The sequence below is a fragment of the Barbus barbus genome (assembly GCF_936440315.1).
Source record: "Barbus barbus genome assembly, chromosome: 6".
In the NCBI taxonomy this organism is placed as follows: Eukaryota; Metazoa; Chordata; class Actinopteri; order Cypriniformes; family Cyprinidae; genus Barbus; species Barbus barbus.
Window position 1 is genome coordinate 39,252,321 of NC_136734.1, and position 22,324 is coordinate 39,274,644.

At 36.4% G+C, this 22,324-nt stretch overlaps 2 protein-coding genes across 2 annotated transcripts; one reads left to right on the forward strand and one right to left on the reverse strand.

Moving 5' to 3' along the window:
- Positions 1 to 2,687: 2,687 nt before the first annotated feature.
- Positions 2,688 to 5,442, forward strand: LOC306870788 (uncharacterized protein; the record flags this gene model as incomplete). Its single annotated transcript, XM_079418202.1, has 4 exons — positions 2,688 to 3,063; positions 3,449 to 3,512; positions 3,804 to 3,924; positions 4,810 to 5,442. The coding sequence occupies 4 exons, from the start codon at positions 2,688 to 2,690 to the stop codon at positions 5,344 to 5,346; spliced, it is 1,098 nt and encodes a 365-aa protein (XP_079274328.1). The 3' UTR covers positions 5,347 to 5,442.
- Positions 5,443 to 6,008: 566 nt separating this feature from the next.
- Positions 6,009 to 15,000, reverse strand: LOC306871257 (heat shock protein beta-8-like). The gene is made up of 3 exons (XM_079419056.1): positions 14,303 to 15,000; positions 11,230 to 11,293; positions 6,009 to 7,415 (listed from the first exon to the last, which is right to left on the reverse strand). The coding sequence occupies exons 1-3, from the start codon at positions 14,655 to 14,657 to the stop codon at positions 7,220 to 7,222; spliced, it is 615 nt and encodes a 204-aa protein (XP_079275182.1). The 5' UTR covers positions 14,658 to 15,000; the 3' UTR covers positions 6,009 to 7,219.
- Positions 15,001 to 22,324: the final 7,324 nt, after the last annotated feature.

Genomic DNA, 22,324 nt, shown 5'->3' on the forward strand with positions numbered 1-22,324 from the left:
TATATTTTATTTTTATTTTTTTTGTCACACTACACAATTTACTATCCTTTGTCCAGCTGTTTAGAATTAAACTTCATTAAACTGATCTTATTAATATGCTTGTGATGTCTTGCTTAGATCGTAGTACCTTGTCTTGTCCCAGATAATTTGTGATGAGATTCTTTGGTTCCAGGTGAAGTGACTCCAGCACATCCTCAGCGCAGCTCCGTCTGAGTGAACTGTAGACTCTACGGGTCAGTGGTTCCTGTCTGCGGTCAAATCTCTCCCAAAACATCTCACATTTATACGGTTTGTCAACTTTGCAAGATCCAGAATCTGAAGAAACATGCCTCTGAACTGCCATTTTCACTGTTTTGGGTTGAGAGAAGAACCGTTATCAGTTCATTAAAATTATAATGGATTATATCCTGTACAATACCATTCAAAAGACTGGGGTAAGTATGGTTTTGAAAAAACTGAATACACTTATGTAGTATGGGTGCATTAAATTTATCAAAAGTGACAGTAAAAACATTTACAATTTTACAAATAAATAAATACATTTATTTCTAATAAAACTTTCTATTCATCAAAAAAAAAAAAGCATCAGCACAACTGTTTTCATCACTGATAATAATAAGAAATGTTTCTGATTTTTCTGAAGGATCATGTGACGCTGAAGACTGGAGTAATGATGCTGAAAGTTCAGCTTTGCCATCACAAGAATAAATTACATTTTAAAACATATTAAAATAAAAAAAACTGTTATTTTAAATTGTAACAATATTTCACAATAAACAGTTTTTACTTTATTTAATCAAATATACACTACCAGTCAAAAGCTTTTGAACAGTAAGATTTTTTATGTTTTTTAAAGAAGTCTCTCCTGCTCACCAAGCCTGCATTTATTTGATCTGAAGTACAGAAAAAACTGTAAAATTTTGAAATATTTTTACTATTTAAAAAACTGTTTTCTCTTTGACTATATTTTAAAATGCAATTTATTCCTGTGAGTTCAAAGCTGAATTTTTAACATCATTACTCCAGTCACATGATCCTTCAGAAATCATTCTAATATGCTGATTTGCTGTCCAAGAAACATTTATTATTATTATTATTATTATTATCAATATTTAGTTGAGCATTTCTTTCAGGATTCTTTGATGAATAGAAAGATCCAAAGATCAGCATTTATCTGAAATAAAAGCTTTTGTAACATTATACACTATTATACCATTCAAAAGGTTGGAGTCAGTATAATTAATTTTTTTTTTTGGTAAAGAAATTATAGAAATTAATATTTTTATTTAGCAAGGATGCTTTAAATTGATCAAACGTGACTATAAAGACATTTATAATGTCACAAAAGATTTCTATTTCAGATAAATGATGTTCCTCTGAACTTTCTATTCATAAAAAAAAAACTTAAAAAATTCTACTAAAAATTAATTAAATTTAAAATTTAATTAAAAAATTAAAATTATAAAAAAAATTTGAGCAGCAAATCAGAATATTAGAAAATTTCCAAAGGATCATGTGACTGGAGATTCAGCTTTGAAATCACAGGAATACATTACATTTTAAAATATATTCCAATAGAAAACAGTTGTTTTAAATAGTTTTTTCCGTACTTTGGATCAAATAAATGCAGGCTTGGTGAGCAGAAAAGACTTACTGTTCTCAAGCTTTTGACCGGTAGTGTGTGCAGCGTTGGTGAGCTTAAGAGGCTTCTTTCACAAATATTAATAAAATCTTACCAGCCTCAAACTTTTGAACGACAGTTCAGATATATTCAGGCATATCAAATCAGCAGCAGTCTTCAGTGCAAACTCAGCCTAATGTTGGCCATTTGGTCTCCAGTGGTAACAAGACGATTAAAAAACCAGCCTGGCCCACGGTTTTTGAAGCCATGCTGGATGGATTATTAGCACAGTTGTGCATCACAGATATTGCTGAGGACAAACTGTGCAATATTTAAAACAGACAACATCTTCATAGTAACACTTAGCGAAATAATATTCAATGATATAAATTTTTAATCATATTGCACACCAGGTACAGACTCCCAATATACAGAATATTAAATAGAACCTGAACACAACAATAAAGTGTTGAGCAAACATAATTATGCAGCAGCTGTATGCCTCAGCGCTGAGATTAATAAGGGTGAGTTGGCTGCACTGGGCCCATTAAAGAAAGTCCCCTGTGCACTCTTTCATTCGGATTCCAGGAAATAAAGTTAACAAGCACTTCACAACCTCTGTATAGACACCTCAACACTTTAATAGTTTCTACATCACCATTAACGATCACTTCAATAAAAAGCTCTTTTCCTGTCACAGACTAAGCAGGACTTCACTCGGGCTGTTCATACTCATCAAATAGCTATGTGTTGCTTCCCTTTTAGATCTATAAATATCCTTAATTAGCATCTCCCATAGAGCCCCTCCACCCTTCCAGCAGCAGATTGAACTACCTAGCCATCACTTCGTTCCTACATTCTCCTCTGGTCGCATCATGGTTAGCGCTTAGTAAGTGTTAAAACACAAGGACGCTATATAAACAGTGTCTGCGATGTCTGCCGCTCAGATTTGGGGTTGCTTTTATTGTGCAGTGGTCTCGTTTTGGTACAGCTAGCGCTTCTTTAATCGTACTGGGGCTGGACCTTCTGAATCTTTTTCTTCCTTTCGTGTTTTGATTTTCTCACTATGGCGGATGCTATCAAGTCGCCATCCAGGCCTCAATATTGTCATGATGTATCTTGGAATCCCCTGAGTTACAGATGGCCCAGCGTAATCTTTAACCAACACTACGGCCTGCCTCCGTTATTGGACCCTCAAGACCTCAGCTGGATGGAAGGCATCTTCAGGAGGCTGGGGACGTCGTCTTGGCCCGGGTACTTGCGCACACCCGTGTTCACTCAGGCCCCAGGACAGCACATGTCTAAAATGCAAAGGGAGATGAGTGGAGGGGTGTCGGAAGTGTTTGGTGAGGTGTGCAAGTGGAAAATTAGCTTGGATGTCAATCAGTTTGCTCCCTCGGAGATCACTGTCAAAATACAGGATGGACTTTTAGTAGTTGCAGGTATGGGTGACAAAGACTACTGTAAAAGGATATATATATATATATATATCATCTGAAATGAGCATTTTTATCAGGCTACTATGTTTAGGTTTATTCATTTTACTCTTATGGCAATGTATAGGTAATTTTCTATGCAATTAAAGTGAAAGAACTGAACATAAATAGTAGCCTGATAAAAATGCAAATTTTATAAGAAATGGCACTTCGAGGCTTTTGCATCTGAACTCTTCATATATAATTTTGTATTTAATATCAGCTACTAAATGACACTATTTATTGAAAGTTCCATTTTTAGTATTTAAAAAAAAATCACAAACATATCAAATGCTCTTCTTTGAGCTAAAGTTATTAATCTCTCAATTTTGTGTTAATAACTGATCTATAGGAAAGCATGAGGAAAGACAAGATGAGCATGGTTACATTTCAAGATGTTTCACAAGAAAATACACGTAAGTGTTAACAAGCATATTCAAAAGTACATCAAAAATACAGTAAAAACAGTAATATTGTGAAATGAAGCAGAAGTTACTTGCAATTTTGTGTAAAAGTCTATATGCTGTGACTTTTGTTCAATTTCATGTGTTCTTGCTGAATAAAACTTTTAAATTTTTTAAATCAGTTGAATGGTAGACTAATAGTCTATTTTATTCTGTTTTAGCACAGTGTGTGTGAAATTTTCACAAAGCTGTTGATCAATAAAAACAAATGAACAGATTTTTTTTTTCTCACCACTACCTAAGACTTCCAGGTGGTGTTGAAGCTGAAAGTCTCCAGTCGTGTCTGTCAGCCGATGGGATCCTTACAGTGGAAGCACCGTTACCCAGCATCCCCCCCCCTGCTGATGTCAATATCCCCATCCAGGTATCGATTAGTTCTGACAGCTGTTTAATCTGTAATCATACAGTCTGAACGTTTTCACTTATTGAAGCTCAAAATTAGGCACTGAGTGTTCTGGGTGGTATGCATTGCATTTGTTTACAATACATCACCATTACATTTAAGTGGTGCCTTCTGTCATTCATGGTGAAATGGCACCATTATTATCATTACTGAATACTTTTCTTGGTAAATCCAAGGGGTAAACACTATCCATCCATCCACCGATACCTAATTGGTTTTGTATAAAAGCTAGACATCGCAGGTACAGTAACTGTCTCCCAGGAGCTGTAATATCAGCCAGTCTATTGGCAAAAAGCTGACAGCAATTTAAGTTTGCAGGGGGAACTTGGGTGTAATACAGGCATGGAGAGAAAAAGACTTCTCAAAACCTATTATTTCAATTATTTAGTTGTGTTATATTATTGCATAGAAGGTGGCCACTCAAATTGTCTTGCTTTAGAAATGCTAGATATTGTTTACCTGTCTTTTTCAGCTTATGCCAATTTATTAAAGCATGCAGTCATAATAACAGGCTGCAAAATAAAATGCTTTTTACATTAAAGCAAAAAGGATTTCAGAAATAATTAGAGGTATACGATTCTGCAATGCCCTGTAAACGTCAAATGGCAAATTTAAAGTCAGTTCATGAATTAATCACCCAGCAATTCCAATTACCAAGCTCATAATTGTTCTAATAACCTACAAAGAGATTAAATGCAAGCTTATTTTCCCGCAGGGAACATATGGCCTTTCTTCACAACCCAGAAAATGAATAATTTTTGTGTACACTGACCCCGGCATTTTAGGGTCTTGATGTGGCATTTAAGCTATTGATTTAATTTAAAGACTGTTTCGCGTTTGCCACAGGTGGAGGAAACCATTGGAGGAAAACAACAAGATGAGCCTCAAACTGGTGTTGAAGCCGAGGCTAAACCAGAATCATTTGAAGGAGAAACTCCTGAACCCTCTGTCTCAACTGAGCATCCTGAGGGTGGACAGGTCACCGAACCAGACCAGCAGACTGTATCTGATGTAGATCCATCTAGAGAACCACAACCCCAGTCCACCTCAGAAGCTGCGGCGGGTACCGTTGAGTCTGGAAGAGAGCGGGTCAGTGATCCCAGAGACGAGGACAAAGAAGCTGCTTTTCAAGAGGCAACTGAGGGCACTGAGCGAGATGAAGAGGAGTCTGCAGACAAGCCTCAGGCTCCAGAGACTCCAGACACCATCACCCCTGAGCAAGGAGAGCAGGCAGAGGTCATGCAGCCTCGAGAACTGGAGGGTGAAGAGGGATATACAGACCCTGCTGTGACAGAAGATGAGCGATCAACCTTCGGGCAAACCCAAGAGGCAATCACCCCTCAGCAGGTGCTCCAAAAGGAGATGGATGTAGAAAAAATGTAGGCTACAAGATATCAACATCCCAGCTCTTTCCTTAGCCTTTGAATTTACTGTAACATGCATCTTCTTAGCACTAATAAAGACCTGAGCATGATTGTGTGAAGCTTCTTGTTGTGCTTTACAATAATACAAGCGATTAATCAGCGAAAGCTGAGAAATGTTTCTAACTAAAGGTGACAGACAGAGATTGTCAATGTGGCACCTAGTTGATTTCTTGTTGTGCTTGCAGAGAACTGTATATTAATTTGTTATGCAGTGAATAGGGTTGCATATTGCATCCCTCGAGTTCTAGTAAATATTGTGTAATTCTCATCTAACTTGGATGGTTATGGTGCCAGCGCCTATCGAGCATGGTTATATTCATGATTCCTTAACCTCAAACCCTGGAAATTATACAACGCGAGAGCGCAGATCGATTTGAGGAGAAAAATCCAATCGGCAAACACATCAGTTAATCAGCAGTGGAGTACCGTTTTCTTCAATATTTTCTCTCCGCATCCTCATCGAGGAGATTGAAAGCGAGCCAAAGCGTTCAGAATAATCTCCACACTAATCTGTCACCCAATTACCGCCACCGTGCAGAGACAACTCCCATGGAGTCGCTCCCATAAGCACACAGCCAATCTGCCAAGCGAACACCCAGATGTGATAGAGGACAGAGGATTGTGAGACAGAGAGAAACCAAGGTTTATTACTCGACAGCATCAGGAGGTTATATAAGTGGGATAAGCAAACAGGTGTAAAGCTGTAGGAAAAATAACATCCGCTATATCTGTAATGCAGCTCATTTATTAACTTTACAGATTTGCAGAGAGGAGTAATAAATAAAAGGCTTGCTTTCATAAATGTCATTTATTATAAAAACGCATAGCATACATCCCTACACAAAAACACAAAAACACACAAATAAGAAAGAAAAGAAGAAGAGACAATAAACAGCCTTTGAGAAAGCATTTACGCACAGTTCTCAGAGAAGACCATATAAATAGTCCAACATGACGAATACTCAGATGATTAAAAGAGCACTTCCATTTGAACTCAGGGCCAAAACAAGTTTAGGTTTATATGAGGGACAGAAAGTCCAAACATACTCTACACAAGTATGTGAACACAAACTGTAGCTACGCAAGCTTGCGTCTCAAAGTAATTTATATTGCAACACAAGCATACATTGCATTCCCAGTGTTGTCCTCTATTGGATCAGAATATGATGAAGCAAGGAGAATCTTAACTTAGAATCTTGTGTTGTTCCAAAGCTGTATGACCTTCTTCTATGGAACACAAGAAGATAGTTTAAAAAATGTTTGAAGAACAATTTTTTTGTCCATGCAGTGAAACTCAAAGGGGTTTAAAATAACATTGGATCATACTGACACTTATAGTATGGACAAAAATGTTTTGTGTTCCATAGCGGAAGTAAAGTCATTCATGTTTGGAACAACATGTGGACTAGTAAATGATGAATGAATTTTTGGGTGAACTATACCTTTAAATTGCTGACATTTGAAGGGAGCTTTATCGCCCCCTTGAGGACTGAGACTTGCCATTACAATGTTTAACCATGCTTTAGCATCTATGTACTTGCGTAGAGTATGTTTATGGCCGTAGACTCTTTATTACAGAAATTTGTCTAGTCTCATCTCATTTCATACCTTTCCCTTGTTATTTGACTGGTAGCTTTATCACATTAATTTTTCTTCACTGACGTAGTAACTGAAAGCTGCTGGTATTTGATCCAACCATGTAGGGTAACATTTGATTTATGGACTACTCCCTAGCAGATTAATGACTTTTGATTTAAGTAAATTTATGAAACTGATAAAACTAGATTTTGGCACTGGCTTGGAACAAATACCAAGGGCATGTAAGCCCACGTTCACTCCCTGGCTGCAAAGACTTCGGCTGAAGCCATACTGGGTTCCTGATGTCTGCTCTCGGGTTCTTCCATGGCTTCTGCGGGCATTTCATTGCTGTAGAGGTAGTACGGAGGGGTCTGCCGGGCTTCAATGATGAGAACCCCTTCCGGAGACAGAGAGGCGAACACAGTGAGTGGGTCCACATCGGATGGGATTCTGTGAAAGAAGAAAGAGTAGAACATTTCCAAAAGGGGGTTTTCACAGCAATGCCATAAAAGAACCATTTTGGGTTCCTCAAAGAACCTTTCAGTAAGCAGTTCTTAAAAGAACCTTTTTTCTTAGGGTGAAGAACCTTTTAATTATCTAAAGAACCTTTGTGCAATGAAAAGTTTCCATGGATGTTAAAGTTTCTTCATGGAACCACCAATGCCAATAAAGATAGACCTCTTTGGTACAGATTGAACCAGATTCTGATTTGGGCCATTATAAATTGTCACTGTTTTCAAAGCTAATATGTGACCCTGGAGCACAAAACCAGTCTTAAGTCGCTGGGGTATATTTGTAGCAATAGCCAACAATACATTGTATGGGTCAAAATTATTGATTTTTCTTTTATGCCAAAAATCATTAGGACATTAAGTAAAGATCATGTTCCATGAAAATAGTATGTAAATTTCCAACCATAAATAGAACAAAACTTAATCTCTGATTAGTAATATGCATTGCTAAGAACTTAATTTGGACAACTTTAAAGGCAATTTTCTCAATATTTAGATTTTTTGCACCCTCAGATTCCAGATTTTCAAATAGTTGTATCTCAACCAAATATCCTCAGCCAGTTCTATCCTAACAAGCAATATATCAATGGAAAGCTTATTTATTCTGCTTTCAGATGATGTGTAAATCTCAGTAAAAAAAAAAAAGACCCTTATGACCATATTTTTTTGGTCCAGGATCACATATCTAAATGCATACCATAATTTTTCACCTTAAAAAGCGCTTTTGGATTGTACTCTGAAACAAAGCTTGAAATCAAATGTTACAATTTGACAAAGGTTAGTTTAATATTAACAACTACACAGTATTGCCTGAACATAACATAACCCAGACTAATTGAGTTTTAACTCGAGTCTAAAGTTGATATTAACCCCGAATTGTGCAAGTTGCTCAAACTATCCCCACGTGTACTCAGTATATTCTCATTTTGGTTTAATTTCCAACAAACTTCATTTTCTGTGTGGCAGCTTGTGGCTAGAAGATAATTCCCAATGCATTTTGTGGTTTTCATTTAAATGTTCTGCCTGCCATCACTTGCAATGAGAGAAAGAGAGAGAAAGTGAGCGAGTCCTGCTCCCTCCAGGTGCTGGGCTCAGAAATAGAGTCTGTTGCCAATTATTACAAATCGCCTCCTGATGCAAAGTTTATCACCAGAAATTTCCATCTACACACTTGTCTAATCATCCGGCAGGCAGACTGACTGCAGCCGTTTTAATGAGAGGAGTTCTTACTGTCTGTTTGAATTGTGATGCCTTTAAGCCTGGATTACCATAAACTCATATCTGCTCTACAGAGAAAGGGTGGAACTTGTTTTGAACATGAATGGATGGTGACATCATACAAAGTCACTTCCTGCTGGTCTTCTTCTGCAAAAGTGAAGAGGTGGGGGAACTTTTAGGGCCGCTTTAGAGATTTGAGAGGCGAATGCAGTGTTTGGGTATTGCTAGATAAAATAATTATATACTTAACACAGTGTATGGAAATAAATACATTTCCATGGTCAGCAATATATTACTAAATGCACTGCAAAACTCCACAGTGAAAAAAGAAACCCTTATGTGAAGCGCATAAAGAGTTTGACTTTAACAAGTTTCTAAACTAAGGATGAGATGTACTACTCTAACAAGCATGAAAATATACAAAACACACCAAACCTGACCCTTTTTAATTAGATTGAATATTAAATATGTTTAATATATTATCATTGTCAAAAAAAATTTGGGCTGGAAAAAAATGCTCACTGAATATTGCCGTTCAAAAGTTTGGAGTCTGTAAGATTATTTTAATGTTAGTGAAAAGTTTTTTATGTGCACCAAGGCTGAATTCATTTGATCAAAAATACAGTAAACATTAATATTTAATTATAATAAATTATTATTTATTATATACAATTAAAAAAAAAGTTTTTTATTTTAATATATTTTAAAATGTAATTTATTCATGGTAAAGCTAATTTTTCAGCATCATTTCTCCAGTTCTCAATGTCTCATGATCCTTCAGAACTCATTGTGCTTATTTGCTGCTTAATTTTTATTTATTTTTTAATTTTTGAACAAACCGCTATGCATTTTTCCTCAGAATTTTTTGATAAATAGAAAGTTTAGAAAAACAGCATTTATTTGAAATAGAAATCTTTGTAAAATTATGCCTTTACTGGAACTTTTGATCAATTTAATGTGTCCTTACTGAATATAATTATTAATTTCTTAAAAAAAAAAAATTGTACTGACCCTACATCAAACAAAACTACATTTAATACTACTTAATTTTGACCTAATGCTGTTTGGATCAGCATTTTACACCTATGGTGCCTAGTTAGAGCTCGCTATAGGGTTTAGAACAGAGCTACTGTAGTGTTTCATTGTTGTTGTTTTTTATTCTCTGCCTTTAGAAAGAGAGTGAGAGGACACAACAGAGATAGACAGAGAGACTCTGAGCTTTGTCTGTCATCATGGCCAAATAAGGCTGGAAGGTTCCATGCTTGTTGCCAAGCTTCTGTGGAGTTTATATAAACCTCATCATGTAGCTGCCTTCAGCGGCCTGATGCTATTCAATTAGCACAGCAATGCTACAGCCGTCCTGCGCTGTGACTCAGACACAAAGACTGAGATTCCAAGCTATCAGTAAAAAAATCTATTTAATTACAAAATGGATTATTCTACCCAATACTTATGCATGGCCTATATCTTCTATAAGAGTATTGTGTTCTTAATTCAGCAGAATGCTAATATTCAACACTGTTGGAACCAAATGAAACCAGTCTCTAACATTTCGCAATACCAGCATGGTCTGTCAACATCACTGTAATAAGCAGTTTAGACTAAAAGTAGAAGAAGGACTTATAATGGTGTTTAAAAGTTTGGGTTCAGTAAGATTTTTTTTATTTTTATTAAATAGTATTTTATGTTCAACAAGGCTGCATTTATATGATTAAAAAAATACAGTAAAAACAGTAATATTGTAAAATATTATTATAATGTAAAATAACTGTTTTTAAATTCAAATATATTTTAAAATTTATTTATTTCTGTGAGCAAAGCTGTATTTTCAGCATCATTACTCCAGTCTTCAGTGTCACATGATCCTTCAGAAATCATAATAATATACTGATTTACTGCTCAAGATTCTTATCACCAATGCTATAATATATCATATTATATTATCCTGCTCTATTTCTTATTATTATCAATGTTGCTTAATATTTTTTTGAAACCGTGATATATTTAAGATTAGAAATATATTTACTGTCACTTTTGATCAATTTAATGCATCCATGTTAAATTGAAATAATAATAAAAAAAAACTTTCTGGAACCCAAACTTTTGAATGATAGTGTATATCTCTTGTGTTAGAATACTAAAATAGTGCTGCATTTGTTCAATAATTTAATTCTTTTTCTTAGAGTCTCTTTCTTGGTCTCTGACAGAGAAACAGCATGGTGACAAAAAAAAAAAGAGAGGAAAAAATCAAATCATTATGTCGCTTAATTACTGCAGACATCAGAGCCACATGATATGTTGTCTGAGTCTAACAAGAGTTTCCCTTTTCTATTTTATCTCCTAACTTTGATTCTTTTCCTCTGCGTCTACCATCCAATTTGACTCTGAAGAGCGAGAAGAAAGCAGAGAGGTTGGAGTGGGTGGAGGAGTGGGAATGCTTTGTGTTGCTTTAATAACTCCGAGTGACATTCCTCATTCTAGAAGGTTCCAAATCAGAAGCCTCCGGAAACTTTTGATACATTCATGATACTTACTGAATTTTCTTTGTGAAGTTTTTGGTAACAATTCCACCCTCGTCTTGCTTTTCCTCGTGCTTCCCTGGTGAAAAGACATAAAGGCAGTTGTTAACGCAGAGATCGATGGCTTCAAGCGAGATGATCGATATGACCATACAACGCTTATGACATTCTGCAGGTATCAGTTTTTAAATAAGAGGTGTAGAGAATTGCTTTTGCTTTAAATGCAACATCAATATAGGTATCTTGAAGTCGATCCCAGCACTGGTTGCTCATGAAAAGCTATAATATTTGGCACAGAAGTGTAACCTTTACCACACTGACATTAAATTAGACTCTAATAGTCTAAGACTTTCTGTCCATATAAGACTTTTTTTTTGTTGAGTCCCTTCATTTTACAGTCATTGTGAAGGCAACATTATATTTTGTGCTATTTCAAATCAAGACGGCCTGTTTAAAAGCCTCTTGGCCTCATTCTCTGCAGCTGTTGGTCACTAAATGCCAGTCATATCACACTGGGTCTCGCCGCGGCTACATGTCTACAATAACTGGCTCTTTAGAGAACACTATGAGCACAAACACATTTGATTGATTATCCTCCTGTCAATACGCTCATACTCTGCAGCTAATATAACAGTTTATAACATATATACGAATGAAAGGACATTTTGAGAGCAAAGTTTTTCAATGTATATATATATATATATATATATATACATATATATATACTGTATATATGGAAGCTTATTTCTGCCACATTTTTCAATTCTCGTAATTGCGAGTTTACAAATCACCGTTTGGACTTTTTTTCTCCCCATAATTCTGAGTTTACATCTCACAGTTGTAACTTTTTCTTGGAATTCTAGAGTATATCTCACAGTTCATTTTTTTTTCTCTCATAATTGCAAGTTTACATTTCGCAATTGCAAGTTATAAACTTGTAATTTGCGAGTTTATATGTCGCAATTCTGACTTTTTTCCTCATAATTGTGTTTACATCTCACAGTTCTGATTTTTACTCAGAATACTAGTGCGTATCTTGCAATTCTGACTTTTTTTTCTCATAATTGCAAGTTTATATCTCAAAATTGTGACTTTTTTTCTTGGAATTCTAGCTTACATCTTACAATTCTGGCTGCTTTCTCTGAATTTTAGAGTATATCTCACAATTCCAACTTTTTTTCTCATAATTGCGAGTTAATATCTTAGAACTGCAAGTTATAAATATAATTTTTTTTCCCCCTCCTAATTCTGTGTTTATATCTAACAGTTGTGAGAAATAACCTCAGAATTTGGAAGAACTTGCAATCACAATTTTGAAGAAAAAAAAAAAAAAACTGAGTTATGGGATATAAACTCCCAACTGTGAGAATAAAACTCAATTGTGAGATAAAAAAAAGTCGCAATTACCTTTAAAAAATAAAGATGTTAAGACATGTCTGTGGCATTTGATTGACAATGCTTTCCTTTAGGACAAAGTTGAACTTAATGTTTTGCTGATTTTCAAGGTGTTCCAAAACTGGTTACCAGAATCTGAGGTCTGTGAAAAGGCCTTTGGTAAAACAGAGCGAGGGTAGTTCACTTTGATATCTGCATGTGACACTTTTAGAATGAGGTTGTGTGACGTTGAGTCCTCCTCCTCCCACAGTGACTGAGTGACCCAGCTGGCATACCAGCACAGTGTTTCTAAAAATCCCAGCGCAGCAGGCCTTTGCTCTCTCCTGAACTCTGAACTTCTGTCCTGCCGTCACAGTCAACAAATATAAAGTATTTCTGGAGCAGACAGCAACTGCCCTTTGCCCTTTCCGCTTTATAAGTTTTACTAAAGAACTTTAGTCATTAAAGAGAAAAAGCCGTGCAGTGTGGGACTCTCTATTTGAGGTCTAATTCAGTGTGTTTATGTGAGTGATCCTCAAGGGATCTCAGCAGGTGGCTGATTACAAGAGATTTGCTGGTAATGTGCAAGTCATGCCAAAGGCCTTCCATTCTCAAACCACAGTCGAGAGCACGCAGCAGTGATGTATGGAATAAGCATATGGAGCCCAAAAGGGCATTATTGAAAACCTGCTGGGATTTTATTTTTATTTTTATATTTAATTAATCAAATAAATCAAATAGTAAATAAAAAATGGTCAAAAATGTAATTGTTGTGTTGATAATATAATTTAAAATGATAATTTGTATTACATTAGAAAAACTAATTAGAAAAGTAAAACACATGCTCTATGCAAATAAATACATAGTTTTTAAATGAAAAAAAACTTGTACTAAATGATTTGTGTGTTCTATGCAAATAAATACTTTTCTAAATTACAAAAATAAAACTTGTACTAAAATAGTTGTGTACTTTGAAAATAAATATATAAATAAACAAAAAAATTTAAAATGTAGAAATAAAAGATACTAAAGGAGTTATGTTATGCTTTATGCAAATAAATAAATAAATACTTGAGGGCAAGATCTATTATTTATTGTTTTGTGAAAAGAGGCCTTGTTAACATATGTAGAAATGATAACTAAAAAATTGGCAAAAATCCTATGGTAATAAACGTTTCATATCATGTCTCATAATCAATTTTTTATTATTTTTTGGTTGTATTGTATATAACATTCTGTGTTATTCCATGATTTATTATTATAGGCTATAAAATATGTGATCCTGGATCACAAAGCCAGTCGTAAGGATCAAAGAGATCCCCTGAAAAGCTTTCCATTGATGTATGGTTTGTTATGATAGGACAATATTTGGCTGAGATATATAACTATTTGAAAATCTGGAATCTGAAGGTGCAAAAAAAAAAAAAAAAAAATAGCCTTTAAAGTTGTCCAAATGAAGTTCTTAGCCATGAATGTTACTAATAAAAAAAATAAGTTTTTATATATTTACAGTTGGAAGTTTACAAAATATCTTCATGAAACTTTACTCTAAGGATTTTTGGCATAAAAGAAAAATCAATAATATTGACCCAAACAATGTATTGTTAGCTATTGCTACAAATAAACCCGTGCTACTTATGACTGGTTTTGTGTTCCAGGATCACATATGTTATCAGTTACCCCTCTTTCTCAAACTTCAGATGTGTTTTCTCACCTGACACCTCTACAAAACCTTCTTTAGTTTTGACATTAAGCTCCTCAGGTCTGAAGCTGTGCACGTTCACGCACACTTTCCACGGCTCGTCTGGGTTGGTCAGGGGAGCGCTGGATTGGCGCGGACCCTCGCTGTATCTGGCGCTGAAGCCCCGCGGGAAGCCCGTCCACGGCGCGTCAAGGCGGGTGCTCAGTCGAGGTCGTGCCCAGCCGGGCCAGTCCATAGATAACTCATCGTGAAAAGGTGGCAGTCCAAAGTCATCGTCCATAAATCGAGATGCGAGCGACTGTTCACGAAACGGATCCCTTGGAATCCTCTGTCGGTTGCCCATAGTGTAGTAATCCCCTTCTGCCATGGTGAAACTGGGAAAAAGTTTTCAAAAAAAAAGTTTTCTCTTTCAAAACGTGGCGTTCCTGTTAGAAGTCCGAAATTCAATCAATTATCAAAAAGAGCGCAGTTTGAAAAAGTCTCAGGGCGCGTAATTACGCACCCAAGTTTACGCGTAAGACTGGGCTTATGTAGGAGTTCTAGAAGTTTACTGACGATGTAAGCTCTTTCCACTGGTTTATATGTGATTTACCGGTCTACAAAGTCCAGAAAGTGCTCGGCGCACACGACAGCTGACTGAAGACCCTCCCTATCCAAGTTTAGACCCCAGCCTGTGACTGGCTCCACCGGACAGCGACTGGTCCAATCTCACCCTCCCCCAGATGACTCATTCCCTTCATAATAGAAAACTACTCACTCTTCAAGGCCGGAGAGGAGTCACACACGCATATGAAGAACACTAATAATGTTCTAAACACGAAATGTGACGAAATGCAACAGAGGCATGCGGTATCTGCTTCTCCTTCTTCAGATGAGTCCTTGCATTCGTCATGAAGATTAAAGTTGACAGATGAGCAAGAAAAACATGCAACAAGTTATATTTCAGGATGTCTTCTATCTGCTGTAAAGTATGCAATGGTATATGCAATACATATATACATAATTATGTAAATTAGAAAGCCATCCTTGTAAACAGTCAGTACCACTATATCTCAATAAATACGTCGGCATATTTACATAACGGATTTACATAATCATTTTTGGATTTACATAACTATTGAAGATGATCAACTATATAAAGTCAGGTCCATAAATATTGGGACATCGACACAATTCTAACATTTTTGGCTCTATACACCACCACAATGGATTTCAAATGAAACGAACAAGATGTGCTTTAACTGCAGACTGTCAGCTTTAATTTGAGGGTATTTACATCCAAATCAGGTGAACGGTGTAGGAATTACAACAGTTTGCATATGTGCCTCCCACTTGTTAAGCGTCCAAAAGTAATGGGACAGAATAATAATCATAAATCAAACTTTCACTTTTTAATACTTGGTTGCAAATCCTTTGCAGTCAATTACAGCCTGAAGTCTGGAACGCATAGACATCACCAGACGCTGGGTTTCATCCCTGGTGATGCTCTGCCAGGCCTCTACTGCAACCGTCTTCAGTTCCTGCTTGTTCTTGGGGCATTTTCCCTTCAGTTTTGTCTTCAGCAAGTGAAATGCATGCTCAATCGGATTCAGGTCAGGTGATTGACTTGGCCATTGCATAACAGTCCACTTCTTTCCCTTCAAAAACTCTTTGGTTGCTTTTGCAGTATGCTTTGGGTCATTGTCCATATGCACTGTGAAGCGCCGTCCAGTGAGTTCTGAAGCATTTGGCTGAATACGAGCAGATAATATTGCCCGAAACACTTCAGAATTCATCCTGCTGCTTTTGTCAGCAGTCACATCATCAATAAATACAAGAGAACCAGTTCCACTGGCAGCCATACATGCCCACGCCATGACACTACCACCACCATGCCTCACTGATGAGGTGGTATGCTTAGGATCATGAGCAGTTCCTTTCCTTCTCCATACTCTTCTCTTCCCATCTCTCTGGTACAAGTTGATCTTGGTCTCATCTGTCCATAGGATGTTGTTCCAGAACTGTGAAGGCTTTTTTCGATGCCGTTTGGCAAACTCTAATCTGGCCTTCCTGTTTTTGAGGCTCACCAATGGTTTACATCTTGTGGTGAACCCTCTGTATTCACTCTGGTGAAGACTTCTCTTGATTGTTGACTTTGACACACATACACCTACCTCCTGGAGAGTGTTCTTGATCTGGCCAACTGTTGTGAAGGGTGTTTTCTTCACCAGGGAAAGAATTCTTCGGTCATCCACCACAGTTGTTTTCCGTGGTCTTTCCAGGTCTTTTGGTGTTGCTGAGCTCACCGGTGCGTTCCTTCTTTTTAAGAATGTTCCCAACAGTTGTTTTGGCCACGCCTAATGTTTTTGCTATCTCTATGATGGGTTTGTTTTGTTTTTCAGCCTAATGATAGCTAGCTTCACTGATAGTAACAGCTCTTTGGATCTCATCTTGACAGTTGACAGCAACAGATTCCAAATGCAAATAGCACACTTGAAATGAACTCTGGACCTTTTATCTGCTGTAATCTTTTATCATTGTAATTGGGATAATGAGGGAATAACACACACCTGGCCATGGGACAGCTGAGAAGCCAATTGTCCCATTACTTTTGGTCCCTTAACAAATGGAGGCACATATGCAAACTGTTGTAATTCCTACACCGTTCACCTGATTTGGCTGTAAATACCCTCAAATTAAAGCTGACAGTCTGCAGTTAAAGCAAATCTTGTTCGTTTCAATTGAAATCCATTGTGGTGGTGTATAGAGCCAAAAACTTTAGAATTGTGTCGATGTCCCAATATTTATGGACCTGACTGTATATATATATATATATATATATATAGTTGGTCATCTTCAATAGTTGAGCCTCTGCCCATTTTTAAACTCTGCATAAAATTTCAATTTCCACATTTGTTAATGTTACTGCTGCTATTTCTTATCAAGCAGCTTCATCTAATTTTGCACATTATTACTGTTACTGCTGCTATTATTATGTAGTTGCACTCAATTTGCTAAAGGTTACTTGTTTTGCACATAAGTCAATATTGCACACTCGCAAATACAGATGTACATAGTCTATATTTTTACTTCTGCAACATAGTTTTACTTTTAATATCTTTGTGTGTTTTTAGTTTTTACATAATTTGCACTTGTCTTGGCAGTCACTGTGGACAGCAAAGAAAGAATTTCATTGTACAGGTAAACATGTTTTTCCTCACTGTGCACATGACAATTATGAATCTTGAAACTTAAATATCATAATTATTTTATCCATTCTGGGTGACCCATCTTACCCCACTCTCACTTTTTTCCACCAAACAAATCATGAATACAAAGAAAGAAATAACTTCAGTGTGAATAAAGAGAGTGCAATTTTAAAGAAGCAAAATACTGGGTGAATTAATTAGATGAATAATTTATTTAGAACTCTTTGAATATCATTACATATTAAGACCACAGAGAACTAGTCATTAATTTACTTTAGCAAGGGAGACATTGATATTCTTGTGCACATAGACAACAGTGTATATACATTGTAGAATAGGGGAAACTGGGGAATGTTCTTGACATAATCTTCCAGACTGGCGTCCTGCATTGAGAATTTTGACTTTTAATTCTCTAAAACACAAACTTGCTTTACATCTCAAGCGCTCACTCTGAGGAAAAATAAATGAATTACTCATATTACAGGTGTTTACAATAACTTTTGCAATTACAGAAGCCAGATTCGGTGAAATAGGTTGGATTCATGGCAACATTTCAGCATGTTTTGTATTTAGAGGGAATGCAAATTATGTCAATTAGAAAGCCAGCCTTGTAAACAGTCAGTACCACTATACTCCATCTCAATAAATAAAGCCCATGCCTAATATTGCCGCACTAAACGTTGGCATATTTACACAACGGATTTACGTAATCATTTACTAAACTCATTTACGGTCTGAGACGAGAGAACAAGATGAATTCAGGAAGATAAAACATTTGTGATACACTTCAAGATTTTCATCGTTTGCCTACAACTTTATATCTGTACAAGTGTCAGAATTCACAACAGTCAGACAGCTAAATAATGTACAGTGCATAGAGATCACCATGCCTTCATTTAACAAGCACTCCAATAGACTTTATGACACAGAAACAAAGAAGCTGCCATCATCTGTCATGATGAAGGTGATGATTTTTACACGCCGTTTCATCAAGCGGTATGGCACACCAAATATATATCTTTGATCCTTTGAAAAAAATCCTAGTCACTCTGACTGATTTCTTATGACAGCCATCTTCATTTCTGTAATAGATTTTCTGCTGTTGCACTTATGTGCAACCAATAAATATGCTTTATAAAACATTCATATTTATAAACATTGTGTGTGATTTAATTAGTGCAGAACTGGATATTTAAACTGTGGCGTTTCAAGGAAAACGAGCAGAAACAAGTCAGAAATAAATGATACAAACAAAAAAGTTTTTCTATGTGAATATCAAAGGTTTTACCTTATAAATAATTCAAGAGATCTAAATAATAAATCTTCGAACCGCACAATCTGAAATGATCACAGATAAAAATACACACAAAAAGACTGAGCAATAAAAGAATAAATAATTAAAAAATAATCTACAATTTAAAACGGTTCAAGGGTTGTGCATTTCAAGAATTATATAACAATAATCATAATAATTAATTATAGCAGTGCTTTGAATCTCAGAAACAACAGGACAGGGAAAATGCACCTTTTCTTTGTTCACTCAGACGCAGCCTCGAATCCTACAGATAAAAATATCTTTCTATCTCTTGAGGTCTGCAAGATTAATATATACGTTAATGTATTTGGTAACAGTACAGACACCTAGATCCGCAAAACGGTTCCCACAAGTGCATTTTGATTGTCCACCACCACCACCATCATCATCATCATCTCCATCACAGCCAATGACATTTGAATTGTTTTCCAGTTCAACAGAAGATAAATAAAGCTGGCATTTGGGCTGATGGGGTGTGCGTTTGCCAGTGGGGCCGATTTGGATGGCACATTTTTCAAAGCAAAGGTGTGGGCAACACAGAAGCAGCTGTTATGGAAGCAATACATCTTTCTCCTCAAGCACTTTTGACATCTCCTATAAAAAAAAGAAAACACTAGAAAAATACAATAGATTCATATATGGGCTTTTACGGTCAAGGCTACGAGCGTCTGGTGAGTGACCCTGCACTTTCTTTTATCTACTACATCTGTTTTGATAAACGACTAACAATATCCTCACACCTATGAGAAAAGGTATAGCAGAACTCACATATTGAATCTCCCGGTCCGGTCTTTCCTACAACACCAGGCTTTGTGATTGATAGACAAGTTTTCCTTTGAGCGGGATGGATGAAAGCACACAGTTTAGTACACAACAATATGGAAAGCTTCAGTCTTATCTGACACTGAACAGACGATCCTGTCACTGCCTGGTGTTCCACATCTAAGCACAGCATGTTCTCAGCGCTGCTCCATTTCACTTCCAGTTACAGTGAGATGTGGTCCTGGGATTGTGCTGTAGCTCAGCATTCTGGCATCTGGTTCTTCTGTAAATTAGCGACGGGCTCTGCTGTAGCTCACTACAGAGTCATAGCTTCTGCTCCGACTGCGACTGCGTCTGCTGTACATAGAGTTCCACGACGAGCTGCGACTGTAGCTTCTGTATGACGAGTAAGTGTGACTGCGACTGCGACTCCGTGAACGGCTGCGAGTTCGACTGCGATTGAGAGAAAACAGATGCCAGGACAGGAGGCTGGAGGATCGGCTGCTGACCGAGGGACTGGGACGGTAGTAGGGGATCGGCCTCTTTCTGGCACTGTGCAGGAAAGAGAATACAAACAATGATATGTTGTTGTTAATGCATCATTTTAAATGGGGGAAAAAAATCACAAAGTAGCTGAAGTCGTCCTCACACTGAGAACATATAATCAGACCGAAAAGGGCCTATCAAAAATATATTTTATTTTCCATATGCAAAAGTGAAAAAGTCATGTGACAAAAGTGCAAAGTGTTTTAAAAACATATTTCATGAGTACTGAAGAAAGAATGGGCTGAAATGTCTGCTCTTTGGTCTGTTTTTAAGACACTTTGCACTTTTGTCACTTTTTCACTTTTGCATATGGAAAATAAAATATTATAAATATTTATATATATAAAATATAATTTTTGATATACCTTTTTCGGTTTGACTATATTTTCTCAGGACAACTTCAGCTACTTGGTTGACTAAACTTCTTTTTTGTTTACGCACCTGACAATCCTTTTTTCATTTTTTTGAGCACACAATTCCTGTTTGTTTGAAAAAAATCACAAAGGACATGTCTATGCGTATAAACACTACCGTTCAAAGGCTTGGGGTCGGTAAGATAATAAAAAAAAAATACATATATAATTAATAATACGGAAGTTACAGATTAAGGGATATAAAATTCTGCCTTCAACAGATTTTTCTAAATACCTAATATTATTTTCATACATAAGAGAGGAAAAGAGAGAGAAAAATATTCACATTGATCACTCCTCCAATCCAAAAAAAGTAATAAAAGGTGACCACAATTCCAAATAAGATCTAATTCTCTTCCTAGCTACAGCAACCATCCTTTCCATTACCATGTGTTATGATTACTTCCTTTATATGTACATAGTGAATAAATTCTCCTTTAGGAAAATAATAATTAGATGGCGGCCGCCATTACTCCAGTCTTCAGTGTTACATGATTCTGAGATTTTGTTTTGTTGTTGAAGAAATGAATGCATAATGATGCATTAAATTGATCAAAAGTGACAGAAAATACTTTTTTTGTAAAAGATAAAAAAAGATTTCTATTTCAAATAAATTATGTTCTTTTGAACTCCATCACCGCAACAATATTTACTTCATAGTGATACCCCCCCCCCCATTTTAAATTATTATTATCGAATTAAATATTAGATTTTTGTGATTTTTTTTTAAATAAAAGATCAAAAGGACTAACAATGCAGATTAATTTTCACAGTCTTCTTTGATCATATTTACCAAGGGTGCCGATATTTTTGGCCATGACTGTATATTATATATATATTAATTTGTTTCCCTTGAGGATGCAAGCAGAAAGAACTGGAATGCTGACATTCCTGCCACTTAATATTTTTGCTAATTTGCTAATGCCTTCAGCTACCAATTAGAATTCTACTAATATATTCTTAGATCGATTTAAACATTTTACAGTGTATAAATCCATTCTGCAGTTTTCCACAGATTTGCCCGCACGATCAGTAAACCCAGATCTCCAAAGGAAGATCGGCAGAGCAGTTTCCAGTTGTGATTCATAGGTTGTTAGCTTTTATTGTATCACTAGTAGTTCTGTAAGAACAGACCTTGTAATTCTACGGGCTTCCAGGTGACTGGGGGAATCTCTTCTTCTTTTCCTCATTGGAGAACAAGGTCTTCTCCTGCTGTGCTTTCTGCTCTTGCAGGAACTGCAGTGTCTTTTCCGCTCTCGAAATCTTTTCATCCACGAAAGAGATGTGAGCATGTATGTGTTAATCAAACAATTATTTTAGATAAACACTTCTTCTTTTAGCTGAAATTCACCTGTTTAGTGTGCACCGTGAGTGATTTAAACTGCGGTAACTGCTCGCACTAGACAGACTGTCTCTCCGGGAATCCAGCGAATAACTGGATGAACGGGAATATGATCTGTAAATGAGCCGGGGGAGATGATATTGCCAGATTCAAAAATACCAGTTTGCAACTAAATCCAAAGCTTCAAATCAGAGTTGTGGTTTCTATAATGAACAGCAGCTGTGTGACCCACCTCCTCCCTGAGGACAGGGATCGGCTTCTGGAATAGCGCCCTGAGTATCTGCTTTGGGATGATATGCTTCTGCTGCGGGATCTCGCTCGATCCTGATATCTATCATACAATGGACTCCGATTCCTATCAGTGACGACACCTGGGGGCTGTGTCTTCTCCAAATCAGAGCACCTACCCGCTTCGTCACTGCAATTATAAGAGGGAAGTTATTTATTTACTTTATTTACATTTAGTCA